The sequence below is a fragment of the Ranitomeya imitator genome, chromosome 4, assembly GCF_032444005.1.
Source record: "Ranitomeya imitator isolate aRanImi1 chromosome 4, aRanImi1.pri, whole genome shotgun sequence".
In the NCBI taxonomy this organism is placed as follows: domain Eukaryota; kingdom Metazoa; phylum Chordata; class Amphibia; order Anura; family Dendrobatidae; genus Ranitomeya; species Ranitomeya imitator.
The window spans coordinates 689,372,016-689,389,070 of record NC_091285.1 but is presented as its reverse complement, the minus strand read 5'-3'; the positions used below and the strand labels follow the sequence as shown (position 1 = coordinate 689,389,070).

Here is a 17,055-nt window from a genome sequence, read left to right as displayed (position 1 = left end):
CATGAATATTTTGTACATTTATAGCGAGATTATCCATCAAAGAGAACAGACCTTGAATGTCCATGTCCACACCTGTGTTCTGAATCACCCTGATGTAAAGGGGAAAAGAAAGACAGAACACAGTGCAAAGAAAAAAAAAATGGTCTCAGAACTTCTCTTTTCCCTCTATTGAGAAGCATTAGTACTTTGGACCTCCAGTACTGTTATGAACAGGTAATTCAGAACCCAAATGGTCATTGAAGTTCAGAGCACACAAAGTGACCTGACAATTACCAAAAACAAAGGACGAGCTCTGAGACGTGGGAACTCTGCTGACCGCAATCCCTAATCCTAACACACCACACTAGAGGTAGCCGTGGATTGCGCCTAACGCTCCCTATGCAACTCGGCACAGCCTGAGAAACTAACTAGCCCTGAAGATAGAAAAATAAGCCTACCTTGCCTCAGAGAAATTCCCCAAAGGAAAAGGCAGCCCCCCACATATAATGACTGTGAGTAAGATAAAAATACAAACACAGAGATGAAATAGATTTAGCAAAGTGAGGCCCGACTTACTGAATAGACCGAGGATAGGAAAGATAGCTTTGTGGTCAACACAAAAACCTACAAACAACCACGCAGAGGGGCAAAAAGACCCTCCGCACTGACTAACGGTACGGAGGTGCTCCCTCTGCGTCTCAGAGCTTCCAGCAAGCAAGAAAAACCAATAAAGCAAGCTGGACAGAAAAAATAGCAAGCAAAAATAACAAAAGCAAAACTTAGCTTACGCAGGATAGACAGGCCACAGGAACGATCCAGGAGGAAGCAACACCAATACTAGAACATTGACTGGAGGCCAGGATCAAAGCACCAGGTGGAGTTAAATAGAGCAGCACCTAATGACTTAACCTCATCACCTGAGGAAGGAAACTCAGAAGCCGCAGTACCACTCTCATCCACCAAAGGAAGCTCATAGACAGAACCAGCCGAAGTACCACTCTCGACCACAGGAGGGAGCTTGGCCACAGAATTCACAACACATATGAGCTTGATGGACATCCTATGGGTGTTAATATCGAGTTGGGCCACTTTGTTGGATGAGAAGGACAAATTAATCCTAAGGGTATGTTTCCACGATCAGGATGGCCGGCGGTATCGCCGGAGCGGCTTAGCCGCTCTGCGGTAAGCCCCGCCCCCTTTCTGGGACGCGATGATGCCGGATGTGTTCACAGCACACATCCGGCATCATCGCTCCCCATCATAGGGCCCTGTGCTATATCTTGCGGCGACGCAGCGTCGCCGCAAGATATACGGACATGCTGCGATCTGAAAAGACGCGCAGCATGTCCGGAGTCGCAGGGCCGCCGCGTGCGTGTTACCACGCATAGTGGAGACGGGATTTCATTAAATCCCCTCCACTATGCTGTAACATCTGGACGCTGCGTGTCTGACGCTGCGGCTCTATGCAGCGTCAGACACGCAGCGTTTCCTGATCGTGGAAACAGACCCTAAAGGTTTTGGGTGGGGTTGTGGTCAGTGTTGTGTAGCCACTTTATCCATACCTTGCTTTTGACAATAAAGTGTATCAATTGATGTATTATGTGAAGAAAACTTATTGGAAAAGGCTGCAAAAAGAAGACCAATAGCAAAACTTCAGCCGACCTGAACTTTCTCAAAATGGTGTTCCTCATGTGGTCACTGGTCACCAGAAGAACAAGTAAACATGAGTCCAGCAATATGTCCTCACCTGAACACCAAAGTGCAGTTTTGCCAGTCGAAGGGGAAGTAGGTGACCTTAATGCTACATGCGCTCCTGAAGATGGCAGGTGGAAGCCAATACATGTACCCGGTGTTACTGACTAGAACGTTGGCGTAGTACGCAACATCAAACTGTCCATCAATGCTGGAAGAAAATACGAGAATGGTTACTTGCCCCCTCCCTTAATGTATGTCATCTACCCTAAGAAATGATTAGGTGCCATCGTTAGTCTCTCTGAGATGTGAGCGCTGTTCTTTAGTAATAGTTGGGTAACGCATGATGCTCTTTCAAAACCAAATTCAAAAGTTTAGGTGATATCGATTTTTGGTACGTAATCATCATAGTGGTGCGCTCTTGTTTTTGAAAGAGGAGAGGTCAGGAAAAACTCACTTGGGGTCCTGAACAGTTACTTACTTGTTCTCCAGTACGATTTCCGGCAGCCACAACATGTGAGGTGGGACTCGCATCACCTCAATGCCACCATACTCTGAACTGTTCCATGTCATGCGAAAGTCATCCCACTCCTGATAGACAATATGGTGAAGACAATTAGTACAACCGCCACATTGTTACTCTACAAAATTAGGGAAAGAGAAATTCTGCCTCAGAATAAATCTCTGCCTGTTAATATGTAGATTTCAGTGGTAATTCACTTCCTAATGGCAAACCAGGTTGTATAGACTGTAAGGAGGCTGTTGGACACCTAGTGGTTGGGAGATAAACTTGAAGTTATTCTTTTGTACATATAAGAAAATGCTGACGAGTTGGGAGAGACGGTTTGTCAGGAATCCCACTGCGCTGCCACCAATATGTCACGGTTCACAGGGAGTATACCTTTATCATCCCCACCACTCACACCAATTTGTCACCAACCGGGGTTGTTTGGTTGACCCTGGTTCTTTCTGAAGGGGATTTATCTATATCCCAGTTCCGGATTGGAACTTGCAGCTCTCTGGCGCCCCCCCTTACCCTCAGGTCAGTCAGGGTACTGCACCTTGGGTAATTAGTCGCCAGAAAGGCTGCCTGCTATGTACTGGCTATTGGGCACGCTGCAGCGAGGGAGATATAACTACTCCCACTCAGGCGGGAACAATAATTATCAAGGCTGTCAGTCGCTACAAAGCCTCCCAATCACACAGGACAAATTCTGCTGCCACCAGCTCCGATTTCTTAATTATCAATGGGTCAGAAGCCAACCCAGATTAGTAGTGTAATTCCCTCCAGAGGACGTGACCGTACATTATAGAGCAAGGAGAGTCAAGCCAGTAATTTTATATTTTACTCCAAAAAAAGGTAGGCAGTGTTTACAGAGGTATAAAAAGATATAAAGAAAACAAATATCGTATGTACAATACAATTACAAATAAACTGGAATTATCGTTGAAAAATCACTTACATTTTGTTATGTCATATCATCTGATGGACGACCGTGTGCTGCGGAGGAGGGGTCACATCTAGATGCATAGCACACATCTGTATAGCAGCTAGACCCCAGACAAAGACATGTGAAGACAGCTGCTTCACTCACTTATTTCATAGCCCAAAACCCAGACACTCCCCGTCTTAACAGTATGAAAAATCATCATCCCATATATCTTGGCGTAGGAACCTCGTAGAAAGACGACACCCATGTCGTTATGCTCAGCGTGCCATAGGGATTCGTTTAAGTATAGACATGGGGTGGCTGGGTGACCCAGATCAGTAGTAATCTGTTTCTCAATGGTGCTGGTTCTGGAACCTAGAAAACTCACTGGCTGATAGTTCTACCGAAGCCCATGTCAAAAATGTATTTGTTCCACTTCTATCATTAATCGGTGCTATGATATTTACATTAGCAAAGACAAAGAAACCTGGGTTTTTTTCCCCATGTGCTTCTACTTGTACTTTCACTTTGAAGCCATATAAATTCTTGAGAGAGGGGGAAATGAGGGGTTTAGGGTTACACACATGCAGAGTGGGAAGAGGGGGTCGGAAAGGCCCACAGCGTGTGTCTGAAAAGCCAATGTACTTTGAGGTAGATACTCAAACATGGCTGCTCACCAGATCTCCATCCTGAGTGTGGTTTACTTGGTAAATTGAAAGCTGTTTCACATGGGGCTGTGTGTCTGGAGATGTGCAGATCTCCTGGACTGAGTGTGACTAAGGCTGGTTTCACATTTGCGTTTAAAAACGCAGCGTTTTAAACGCAAACGCATTTGGTGAAAAAACGCGTTTAAACGCTGTGTTTTTTAGGCGCATGCGTTTTTGCATGTTTTAACACAAACGCGGCGTTTTGACGCGTTTACATGCGTTTTTTCCTGCGTTTGCGTTTTTGAAACGCATGAGAAGTGTGTGACAGCTGCCAATCATCAAAATCAACTAGAAAACTCACTATAAACAGAAATACCTAGGGTTAGGGTTAGGATCGCTAGTAACACTAGGGATCCTAACCCTAAACCTAAAACACAAACTCTAACCCTAACCCTAAAACACAAACTCTAACCCTAAACCTAAAACACAAACTCTAACCCTAACACAAACTCTAACACAAACTGTAACACAAACTCTAACCCTAACTCTAACACAAACCCTAACTCTAACACAAACTCTAACCCTAACACAAACTCTAACCCTAACCCAAAAACACAAACTCTAACCCTAACCCAAACTCTAACCCTAACCCTAGGGACCCTAACCCTAACCCTAGGGATCCTAACCCTAACCTTAGAGACCCTAACCCTAGGGACCCTAACCCTAACCCTAGGGATCCTAAACCTAACCCTAACCCTAGGGATCCAAACCCTTATGGTTAGGGTTGGGGGGTGGCTTTTCAGTGTGTATTCTTCTATAAAAACGCATGCAAACGCATGTGCTTAAAAATGCATGCGTTTACATAGACATCAGTAGGGTTTTTTTGCGGCAAAAAAACGCCGCTAAAATATACATGTTGCATTTCTGCAACACAACGCATGCTGAGAAAAAAACGCATGCGTTGCAAAAACGCGTCAAAACGCATGCAAAAAAAGGCATGCGTTTTTAATGTTAAGTATAGGAAAAAAAAGGCATGCTTTTTTTACGTTTTTTTTGCGCAAAAACGCAAAAAAAAAAAAAACCGCAAATGTGAAACCAGCCTAACAGACTAAGAAGCTGGACTCTCAGCCAGGAGGGCTAACCAGCACTATTGTATATATTGCTTTATCTTGTGCCGGACAAAGGCTGTACAGTATTTACGTTTGCTGGTGATGTGGTTTATGAGGACTGAAACAAACTAGCCGGACTTTAAATAGAAACCGTTCCTGTGTCTACCTCTTTAAGAAGCCGAGCGAGTCCACCTACCACAAGACTTAGGGTATGTGCACACGATGCGGAAAACGCTGCAGATCCGCAGCTGCGGGTCCGCAGCAGTTTCCTATGAGTTTACATTACAATGTAAACCTATCGGAAACAAAAAACGCAGTGCACATGCTGCGGAAAAAAACACGCGGAAACACAGCGGTTTACATTCCGCAGCATGTCACTTCTTTCTGCGGATTCCGCAGCGGTTTTACAGCTGCTCCTATAGAAAACCGCAGTTATAAAACCGCAGTGAAATCCGCAGAAAAACCGCGGTAAATCTGCGATAAATCTTCAGCAAAAACGCAGCGTTTTTGCCCTGCAGATTTATCAAATCTACTGCGGAAAAATCCGCAGTGGACCATTTTACGTGTGCACATAGCCTTAGAGTTACATAATAGTTGCAGCCACACTAGAAAGAGCTCAGGAGCATACTGAATACCTTTCCACTAGAGGGAGCTCAGGAGCATACTACATAACATCCCAATAGAGGGAGCTCAGGAGTATGTAGTATACCGATCCACTAGAGTGCGCTCAGGAGTATACTGCATACCGATCCACTAGAGGGAGCTCAGGAGCATACTACATACCGATCCACTAGAGGGAGCTCAGGAGCATACTGAATACCAATCCACTAGAGGGAGCTCAGGAGCATACTGAATACCAATCCACTAGAGGGAGCTCAGGAGCATACTGAATACCAATCCACTAGAGGGAGCTCAGGAGCATAATGAATACCAATCCACTAGAGGGAGCTCAGGAGCATACTGAATACCAATCCACTAGAGGGAGCTCAGGAGCATACTGCAATCCAATCCACTAGAGAGAGCTCAGGAGCATACTACATACCGATCCACTAGAGGGAGATCAGGAGCATACTGAATACCAATTCTCTAGAGGGAGCTCAGGAGCATACGGAATACCAATCCACTAGAGGGAGCTCAGGAGCATACTGAATACCAATCCACTAGAGGGAGCTCAGGAGCATACTGAATACCAATCCACTAGAGGGAGCTCAGGAGCATACTGAATACCAATCCACTAGAGGGAGCTCAGGATCATACTACATACCATCCCAATAGAAGGCTCTCAGGAGTATACTGCATACTAATGCACTAGAGGGAGCTCAGGAGCACACTACATACTGATCCACTAGAGGGAGCTTACTGCATACCGTTCCAGTAGAAGGAGCTAAGGTGCATACTGCATACCAACGCACTAGAGGGAGATCAGGAGCATACTTCATACCGCTCCAGTTGAGAGCTCAGGAGCATACTACATACCGATCCACTAGAGGGAGCTCAGGAGCACTGTTATGAAAGGCAATTCAGTATCACAATGGACATGGAGGTCAGAGCACATACAGTGATCTGACAATAACCCAAAATCATAGAACGAGCTCTGAGACGTGGGAACTCTGCAGACCGCAATCCCTAATCCTCTCCAAACAACACTAGAGGCAGCCGTGGATTGCGCCTAACTCTGCCTATGCAACTCGGCACAGCCTGAGAAACTAACTAGCCTGAAGACAGAAAATAAGCCTACCTTGCCTCAGAGAAATACCCCAAAGGAAAAGGCAGCCCCCCACATATAATGACTGTGAGTAAAGATGAAAAGACAAACGTAGGGATGAAATAGATTCAGCAAAGTAAAAAACACTATTGTTAACGATACCAACATAGAAGGCATCCATAGAAATATTCATATCAGTAGAGACCCAAACCCAAAAGAAAAAAGTGTAGTGTCACCCCCTTTTCTATCTTTTCCTTTTTTGAGGGTCCGCTGTGTCACCTTGTGTAGAACGGGCATTATTCTGATTGCATTATGAATTCTTTTTTCTTTTGGGTTTGGGTCTCTACTGATATGAATATTTCTATGTATGCCTTCTATGTTGGTATCGTTAACAATAGTGTTTTTTATGGATAGTTTTCTTTACCCGTACATACTTTCTTCGGCTTTAGGGTATTTTCTACCCGTCCTATAATAGAAGGGGGCAGCATTGGTTGAATGGTTCACTACAGATTGATGACCATATATATGCGCCTCACTCCTAAAGAATACATACGCACATATCCCCGTGGTGCTATTATGCAGGAACAGCAAAGGTCCGGAAATGACGCTACTCTTTTTTGACTGTGAGTGTCTCGGTTGCCGGGGAGAATGTGCGCGTCACAATTTGGTGCATGCGCCTTGACATATCTGAGGTTGAATACGTCACGGGTTTTCTGGGGCCGGCCAGGCGTGTGCGCGCCGCCAGTTGGCGTGCGCGCCCGCCTGGACCGGAAGTGGGAACCCGGGCATCCGGAAGTGCGCGCCCATGAGTGCCGGCGCTCTCTTGTTATAAAGGTCGGCCGCCAGTAAGTAGACTAGCGATTGCTCATCATCATGCCATAATCCCCTGATGAATCCACTCAGGAAGAAACGCGTCGGGAGGCATACTTCTAGCCGGATATCATAGGGCGGATGTCTTAAAGAACCACTTGAGGGTCCGGCTATATATCTAACACCTGCAGGAGGACTGTGATAATCTTCAGTACCAGCAGATGAGTATATGAGCACATATTGATTGAGGAAATACAGGATTTAATCCCACTAGATGGTACTTTAGACACACACCGTGATAAGTTTCCAGCATTGGGAAACGGTGCTACTGTTCGTCTGGCCTTTTGTTTGGGAGATAACTGTCCCTCAGAATAACGTGCTCTTTACGTTGTGTTATTTTGTTTGCGGTATTTTTAGCATATCGTATGTTTACATTGCCATTCTGGGTTTCACCTATATTGGTCGTACACCCCCTATAGAGGAGCTCCGTTAAAAGTTTTACCCCGTTATACCTGGCACCCCGTGGTGTACTGTTCTCAGTGTACACGGTGCCATATGGTATCCCTGCTGCATTTGTTTTGGTAGGGGGAGTTTCCCGCTTATTCGGTACGGTGGACTCCATTAGTGGTCTGGTGGATTTTTCTCTCTGTATTAATTGGTGACCAGTCTGTGGCCCTAACTAAGGGGTCCGTGGCAAAAACTTTTTTATGGGGTGTTTGTTTCTGTGTTTGTTTGTGGTATATGTTAGCACTAGCACCTTAGTGGCACAGTTTGTCTATAATATTTTTTATTAAGACTATAGAGTAAAAGTTACGTTTTAACTTCTTTATTTCTGCAAAAACCTGCTGCCTATGGTGTCCCACTAAAGGGAGCCTAGGAGCATATTGCCTACCTTTCCACTAGAGGGAGCTCAGGAGCACACTGCATACCTTTCCACTAGAGGGAGCTCAGGAGCATACTACATTCCTTTCCACTAGAGAGAGCTCAGGAGAACACTGCATACCTTTCCACTAGAGGGAGCTCAGGAGCATACTGCATACCTTTCCACTAGAGGGAGCTCAGGAGCATACTGCATACCTTTCCACTAGAGGGAGCTTAGGAGCACACTGCATACAATTTATACATTGAATTCAATAATAACACTATATGCAGTAAGCTCCTGAGCTCCCCCCAGTGGTTGCAGGTAGTTAGGACTTTATTATGTAACAATGTCAATGCAGGGGATTTGGAGCTCTTTTTCAGGAAAAGACCGCTCTTACCCCTGACTGAAGAATATAGAAACCCATAATGCCTCCAGAGAGCATACATATCAGGGACTAAGCTCAGGTCGTCTGACTCCACAGGTGGTCTCCTTACCAGCAGCAGCCACACGTTGGTTGTCATCGTCTCTTCCTTCTCATTCTAGGAAAACAAGAATAGCAATCGTCAGTGCATCTTAGGCTGGAGTCACACACAATGTATAAAAAAATCTGTCCGATTTTGTCTGCTGAGAATCGCACAAATGTTCTCCCTATCTATGCCAGGGGGCTTTTTTTTCTCATCCCTACGGTGAGCTTTTCTCACACACTTGCAAAATGAGCAAATAATGGCTGAGCCTTTCCTGTCTCCTGCCCAATGCCTGATAATTTCTCGCAAGTCACACGCATGGTCCGTGTGCTGTGCGATTTTTTTCTCGCCCCCATAGACTTGCATTGGCGTTTCTCAGCTGAGATACGTGGACGATCGCAGTGTGCTGCAATTTCACTCGCATGCGTAATACGGACAAGGAAAAAAATGGATGATGGGAGCTGCCCCATAGATTAATAGTGGGCCGAGTGCTGTGCTGCTGGCCGGGCCTTGCTCTCCCCACTGTCTTACAGTCTGTGACCTCCCACTGAGCTGGAAGACATCTCTCCTGAAATACTCTGTGCTGCTGGCCGGGCCTTGCTCTTCCCACTGTCTTACAGTCTGTGACCTCCCACTGAGCTGGAAGACATCTCTCCTGAAATACTCTGCACTGCTGAGGACTGTACGCCTCCCCAGGGCCGGCGTCAGCACCCGGCATACCCGGGCAAGTGCCGGGGCCCTGGCGAGACAGGGGGGCCCATTCAGGGCCAGCGTTAGGGGCAAGCAGCTGCCAGTGCCTAGGGCCCCCGCTCCCCCAGGGGCCCTCAGCTAGCGGCACATCACGCAGCTGCTATGGGGCCCATGTGAGGCAGGGAGGCCCACCTGTCACAAACGCCAACTCCCCCGCCGCTGGCGTCTGCCGGTAAAGTTCAAAGCAAATGATGGAGGAGAGAGCATCACCTGACACTCCCTCTCCCATCATTCCCCACTCTTCCTCTGACACTGCCGCTGCGGGTGCGCGATGACTTCATCGTGCACTCACTGTGTGTCAGGCAGTGTAGCGGCAACCGCCGAGACCGGAGCAGGGAGGGAGCAGCGCAGCGCGGTAACATTGAGAGGTGAGGAGTGTTTTTTTTTTTTGTAACTATAAGAGTGAGTACTGGACTATAGGGCCATTCTTGGGTGGAGGGGGGCTGTGCTGTATACTGCATGTCTGTGCTATATACTGCATGTCTGTGCTATATACTGCATGGCTGTTCTATATACTACATGGCTGTGCTATATACTACGTGGGCCGTGTTATATACTACGTGGGCTGTTATATGCTACATGGGCTGTGCTATATACTACATGGCTGTTCTACATATTACGTGGGCTGTGTTATATAATATGTGCCTGTGCTTTACTATATGGGCTGTTATATGCTACGTGGGCTGTACTATATACTACATGGCTGGGTTATATGCTACATGGCTGTGTTATGCGATCATGAATCATGGCATGTGTTAAAGGGGGGGCCCACTGAGACTCTTTCGCCCGGGGCCCTGAAAAACCTGGAGCCGGCCCTGCTCCTCCCTCCATGGAAATCCCGACCTGGCATTTCCCTCTAGATAGCACACTGCTCTCCTTTAATACTCTGTGCTGCTGAGGGTTTTCTTTTCTCCACGGTGTACCCACCAGTTTGTGACCTCCCACTAGATCAGCACGTTCATTTCCTAAAATGCTCTGTACTGCTGTAGGGATGTTGTTTACTCGATCATCCTGATGATCATCCTACTGCCATAGCGAATAGCGATCATCGTACTGGACCAAAACTCTGCTTTCCTGAAATACTCTGTGCTGCTGATTGTAATAAAGAAGTAACGACTCACCAGGGAGATGAGGTTGGTCAGTGTGAGTTTCAGTCTGACTACGATGATGTCTTTGATGGATTTGACGGGTCGGGACATTTTATCATAATTTGAGAATAAATCATTAATCAGTCGGTTTTCCTCATTCGCCATAAAACCTGAGAGACAAAAAAGAGATGACTGATCGCAAGTCGCTGGGTGTGCATTATGGCCACGGGGTCTCAAAGCAGAATCTGTACCAGGGTCCCCGACTATTTATGGGGCATTTACAACATGGGGGTCTTATATGTGACAATCACAGATCCAGATGTTGGAGCTGGACTGACCAAACAAACGTACCTGGTAACAGTCTGGATTTTCCTGCAGTCTATGCCTCAATATCGATGTGTAACTGTGACGCCCCAGGGTCCTGGTCGTCACAGTGGCATTGCTTTCCTCACGGGGAGAGTGATGTTACGCTTGGAAGCGATGAAGGATTCCTATTATCAGGTAACCACAATGCATACAGCATGTTCACACTCCAGGCCAGAAGGGGGAGCTCTGAACCTGGTTTTCAGGAGAACTCTCTTATAGATGTATGGTATATTCTGGTTTTGGAGGGAAAGTCAGGCAGATTGTCAGAGGACAGTGAAGTGAAAGGACGTGCGCAGAAGGAGTTCCCTCTCAGAGGGGGCTAGAGGGCGATTGCCAGAAGGGAGCTTGTCGAGGAACTTCAGCTAGGTGGAGCTGGTACGAGAGGAGAAGAGCTGAGCAGACGTGGGAGTCTGCAGCTCCTGGCAGAAAGAGAGATATAGGACTGAGGGGCCGTACAGCCACGAGAAAGAGCTGCAGCTCCTGGACAGAGACACAGAAAGACGAACAGATTTGTGTGAGCGTGCAGGAGAGCGAAGCAGAGGCGAGTGACACCAGGGGAGGACAGTTGCGATTGGGCTATCTCCCTGCGAAGCGCAGATACCAGTAGCTGGAAAACTGAGGTTGTGAGGGACTCTAAGACTTACAGCAGAAACTGGCAGGACAGCTGGATCACCTGTCTGCCCCAATACCCAGAAGGCACAGTGACACATATAGCCCGGGTCGTGATAGAGACCCTATAAAAAGGCTCAAGCCACCTGTCATACGGCTTTGTGTCCCACCTTCATGGAGGACAGAGAGAACTGTGAAGACCTTATCAGAAGCCATAGTCAGTAAGGGACTACAACACAACCGCGCGGCAGGCCGCGACCAATCAGCAACAGGCTTAGTCCGGCCGCGAATTGGCTCCTCCAGTCAATGCCCCCCTCCCTACTCCCCTCCAGTCAGTGCCAGTGTGTCGCCCCATCCCGGACCAACTTTTTAGTGTTGATGCTGCCTATGCAGCATCAATAGTAAAAAGATATAATGTTAAAAATAAAAAATTGTGCTATTCTCACCTTCCGACGTTCACCGATGCGCGTGATGCTGCCGCCAGCTTCCGTTCCCAGTGATGCATTGCGAAATTACCCAGATGACTTTATGTCTCACGAGACCGCTAAGTCATCTGGCTAATTTTGCAATGCATCACTGGTAACGGAAGGTGGCGGCAGCATCGGGACAGCTTCGTTGGATGCCGGAGGGTGAGTATATACAGTAACTATTTTTTATTTTAACTTTTTTTAATAAGGATATGGTGCCCACACTGCTATATACTACGTGGGCTGTGTTATATACTGCGTGGGCTGTGTTATATACTGCGTGGCCTGTGTTATATACTACGTGGGCTGTGTTATATACTACGTGGGCTGTGTTATATACTACGTGGGCTGTGCTATATATTACATGGGCTGTGTTATATACTGCCTGGCTGCTATATACTATGTGGGCAGTGTTATATACTGCATGGCTATGCTATATACTACGTGGCCTGTGTTATATGTGGGGCAGTGTTGTATACTGCGTGGGCTGTGTAATATACTGTGTGGGCTGTGTTATATACTGCGAGGGCTGTGTTACATACTACGTGGGCTGTGTTATATACTACGTGGGCTGGGCTATATATTACGTGGGCTGTGTTATATACTGCCTGGCTGCTATATACTACTTGGGCTGTGTTATATACTGCATGGCTATGCTATATACTACGTGGCCTGTGTTATATACTGCATGGGCTGTGCTATATATTACATGGGCTGTGTTATATACTGCGTGGCTGCCTGTGTTACATGAGCTGTGCTATATACTATGTGGCTGCTATATACTATGTGGCTGCTATATACTACGTGGCTGTCCTATATACTACATGGCTATGCTATATACTACGTGGCTATCTGTGTTGACGCCTCCTGAAGAAGCAGTGTGAAACGCGCATCGGGGCAGAGGGACGCTGCGGCTTATCCCCATTGGACTGACTATCAGGTATATTTCAGACATTTACATCTTAATGCCTTTGTAGGGTCATCTTTGTCTTGTTTGGTCATATCACTAGGAGACATAGCGTTTAAGCCTCTCCTATATGTATATATCATGATAAGCTAAAAACCATACAGGCATCTTACTGTTTACATGTTTATAAAGCTATGTATGATGTTTTAGTATTATAAGAAGTTGGTCAGTTTATATGTTAGAGATAAGCCTATGGCAGATTCATCCCTCGTTTTTTGGTTCCAGCACCTTCCTTATTAGTAGAAACTTGTTGTTTTTAACATCATATAATAAATATTGTTTTTAATTTTGTACCATGGTCGGGGTCATTTCATTTACTGATCACGCCGGTGTGAAATAATATACTATGTGGCTGCTATATACTACGTGGCTGTGCTATATACTACGTGGCTGTCTGTGTTATATACTACGTGGCTGTGCTATATACTACGTGGCTGTGCTATATACTACATGGCTGGCTGTGCTATATACTACGTGGCTGGCTGTGTTATATACGGTACTACGTGGCTGTGCTATATACACTACGTGGCTGTGTTATATACTACATGGCTGTGCTAAGTGCGACGTACATATATACATACATATTATAGAATACCCGATGCGTTAGAATCGGGCCACCATCTAGTATGACTAATAATTGTGGACAGATTCTGAGACCTGAGCAGTGGATCTCTGCAGCTCCTCAGTGACCATGGGCCTCTTGTCTAATTAGTGCTTTCATTGCTTGAGATGTCCATTTAAGTGGACGGCCATGTCTTGCTACGTCTACAGTTATGCCATACTCATTCCATTTTGGGATGACGGATTGAACAGTGCTTCGTGAGATGCTCAGAGATTGGGCTATTTTTTATACCCTAACCCTGCTTTACTCTTCTCCACAACTTTATCCCTGACCTGTCTGGTGTGTTCCTTGGTTTTCATAGTGCTGTTTGATCCCTAATGTTTTCACACAATTTTTTTTAAATAATTAGAAAACCCTGTATCTTTTCCTTTTCACTACACAAATACTTGCTTCTTTGTGTTGGAATCACAGAAAATCCCAATAAAATATATTTAAGTTTGTGAATGTAGCATGAAAAAATGTGGAAACGTTCATCTAGTATGAGTACTTTTTCAAAGCACTGTAAGCTTGCGCCATCCATAGGGCATATAATCACTAAGCTCTGTCCCCCTATACAGTGTATAACTACTTAGCTCGGTGGACCTATATAGTATATAACCACTAAGCTCTGTGCCCTGTAGTGCAATGAGGTTGGTGCAGTGCTACAGATACGCAGGGACCACATAAAGTTCAACATAAATGGTGTCTATTTTCAGAACTCACACATAAGAGTGATTTCCTCCGGATCACAGCCGGGTTTCCATAAACACAGTCCAGAACTCAAAACCCATTGCCGTGGACAATGGCACCACTGTGTCTTCTGGGTGCGTCAGCTGCCTTGAGTTCCCTGGCTCCGTGTTAGCTTCACACAGTCCTGGGTGCACAGAGACACCTGCTCTGCAGCTTGCAAACTCCAAAATGACCCACCCAAAGCAAAACTGACAGATTTTAAATAGAATCTTGGCCATAGAGCCACTTCCAAAACCCGGTGTGGAGAGAGGGATGCACCCCACTACCAAACCTGCAAATCCCTCTAAAAATAAAAGCCCTCAATAGGTTTTCCTAAAAATCTGACTGAGTCACTATTTGAACCTAATCCACACTTTCTTTTATTTTGCCTTGGCCACATAGCTTCACCAGGTCCACACTTAGTTTTATTTTGCCTTGTGATGCACAGGCGTCCTGCTGTGAGCACAGGACACTCCTGCGGGTCTAATAGGACTCCATCCAAATGCTGGAGGATACATGTCGACCCTCGCATATGATCCCCCCCTTTTGTTCAAACTTGTGAGGTTGAACATTTGTCACCATACCGGGCATCCATATTCCCTTCCCTGCATGATGTTCCATGGTGAAATTGAAATTTTGCAGACAGGAACCATTGGGGGCCCAAGCATTCCTCTCCTTGTGATTTCTCTTTCAGACCAAGGGTGAATGATCCGTCACCAAGGGAAACGGTCGACCAAGCAAATAATAGCGTAGGGACTCCAAGGCCCACTTAATAGCAAGGCACTCCTTCTCCACTACGCTATAATTCTTCTCTGCCGGGGTGTTTCCTACTCAGGTAGGTGACCGGGTGTTCCTCTCCATTCACCTTCTGCGACAGGACTGCTCCTAGGCCGACATTAGAGGTGTCCGTCTGCATGACGAAGTCTCTCTTGAAGTTGGGGCTGATTAGGATGGGCTCTCCACACAGCACCACCTAGACTGATATTCTTCCTCCACTTGAGGGTTCTACCGCACCATGACCTATTTCTTTCCCTTTAGATCAGTTAGGAGTGTTGTTATCCAGAGAAGTTAGGTATAATGCTCCGGTAATACCCGATGATTCTGAGAAACGCTCTCAACTGTTTGCTGGTAACAGGTCGGGGCGAGTTCTGAATGGTCTCAGTTTTATTTGCTTGGGGTTGATAACCCCACGGCCGACCACATGTCCTAAGTACCGGGCTTCCTTGAGCTCTATCGCACAGTTCTTGGGATTCGCTGTCAAGCCCGCAGCCCTGAGCGAATTTACCACTGATTGTACCTGGGTCAAGTGGGTATGTCAGTCAGTACTAAAGATGATGTCATCCAAGTGACGCATACTTCCAATGGGGTTCCAGCAGTATTTCCATCAACCTCTGGAAGGAGGCTGGTGCCCCATGTAGTCCAAAAGGCAAGACTACATAGTTGTACAAACCATCCGGTGTTATGAACTCAGTCTTCCCATTTGCTAACTCCATGAAAGGTACCCGCCAGTAACCCTCGGTCAGATCGAGTGTGGTAAAGTACTGGGCCTGACCCAGTCGCTCGATCAGCTCATCCACCCAGGGCATTCGGTAAAGGTCGAACTTTGACACCTCATTCAATTTACGGAAATCATTACAGAACCGTAATGACCCGTCCAGCTTCGGGATTAGCAAAATGGGATTAGCCCAGTCACTCCGGGACTCCTCAATTACTCCCACCTGGAACATTTGTCTCACCTCACTGGTGACAGCTTGTCTCCGAGCCTTGGGCACACGATACGGCTTCATTCGTACTCTTACATGAGGCTCACTGACAATGTCATGCTGGATGACAGAGGTGCAGCCTGGTAGTTCCGAGAATGCATCCGTGTTCTCTTGTACTAGTTTCTGAACTTCTTGATGCTGCAGTTTCGAGAGTATCGCCTATCTTTACCGCTCTCTCGGCTTCCATCCAGGCTGCTATCAGAGGGTCCTCAGAAGGTACTTCTGGAGTCGTATCCGTAAGCACACACTCCCGTTCCTTCCACGCCTTTAACAGATTGATGTGGTACAGGTTTTCTCTTCCCAGCCTGGTAGTGATGGGCCAGTAGAATTGTTGCTTGGGTGATCTCTGAGTATTTTGGCGTGCTCGGAGATTTAGTTTTCGTTGTCTCAGCTGCATGATTTGTAACTTGTAGACAGGCTGAACACATGTGGGAATTCCTTAACAAACAGGCATTCCACGATGAAAACTAAATCTCTGAGTATGCCAAAATACTCAGCGACCACCCAAGCATGCTCGGGGAGACCCGAGCAACGAGTATACTCATCACTACTCGGTAGTTCACCTCCTCAGTCTTTTCCCGAACTTCTCATGGCCCTTGCCACTTGGCCATAAACTTACTTTCGGCGGTGGGTACCAAGACTGAAACCCGATCTCCTGCTTTAAAGGGGCACACCGTGGCCTTTCTGTTATAGGCGTGGCTCTGTGCCACCTGAACATCCACTAAATGCTCCTTGATGATAGGCATGACCGCTGCGATCCAGTCCTGCATATTGGCCACGTGCTCTATTACGCTTTTATGGGGCTACGTCCAGCAGACCCCTAGGATGCCTGTCATACAGTAGCTCAAAGGGTGAAAATCCTGTGGAAGTCCACTACTTGGACCAAATCCATACTTTCTTTTATTATTGTCAGGATTCACACCGTGCTACCAACAGTATGTCACGGTTCACTGGAAAACACCTTTATCATCCCCACCACTCATATTTGTCATGAACCGGGGTTGTTTGGCTACCCCT

The 17,055-nt window shown here is 46.5% G+C and overlaps 1 protein-coding gene across 2 annotated transcripts in view; it reads right to left on the bottom strand.

The window, feature by feature from the left end:
- LOC138677369 (acetylcholine receptor subunit epsilon-like) overlaps positions 1–17,055 on the bottom strand; it is a 67,119-nt gene that overhangs the window by 27,552 nt on the left and 22,512 nt on the right. For both annotated transcript variants that reach the window (XM_069767437.1, XM_069767438.1), the window contains exons 2-5: positions 10,570–10,706; positions 8,729–8,773; positions 2,153–2,262; positions 1,727–1,882 (exon numbers count right to left, since the gene is read on the bottom strand). In XM_069767437.1, coding sequence (XP_069623538.1) covers positions 1,727–1,882; positions 2,153–2,262; positions 8,729–8,773; positions 10,570–10,706 — 448 coding nt within the window. The remainder of the gene's footprint in view (positions 1–1,726; positions 1,883–2,152; positions 2,263–8,728; positions 8,774–10,569; positions 10,707–17,055) is intronic.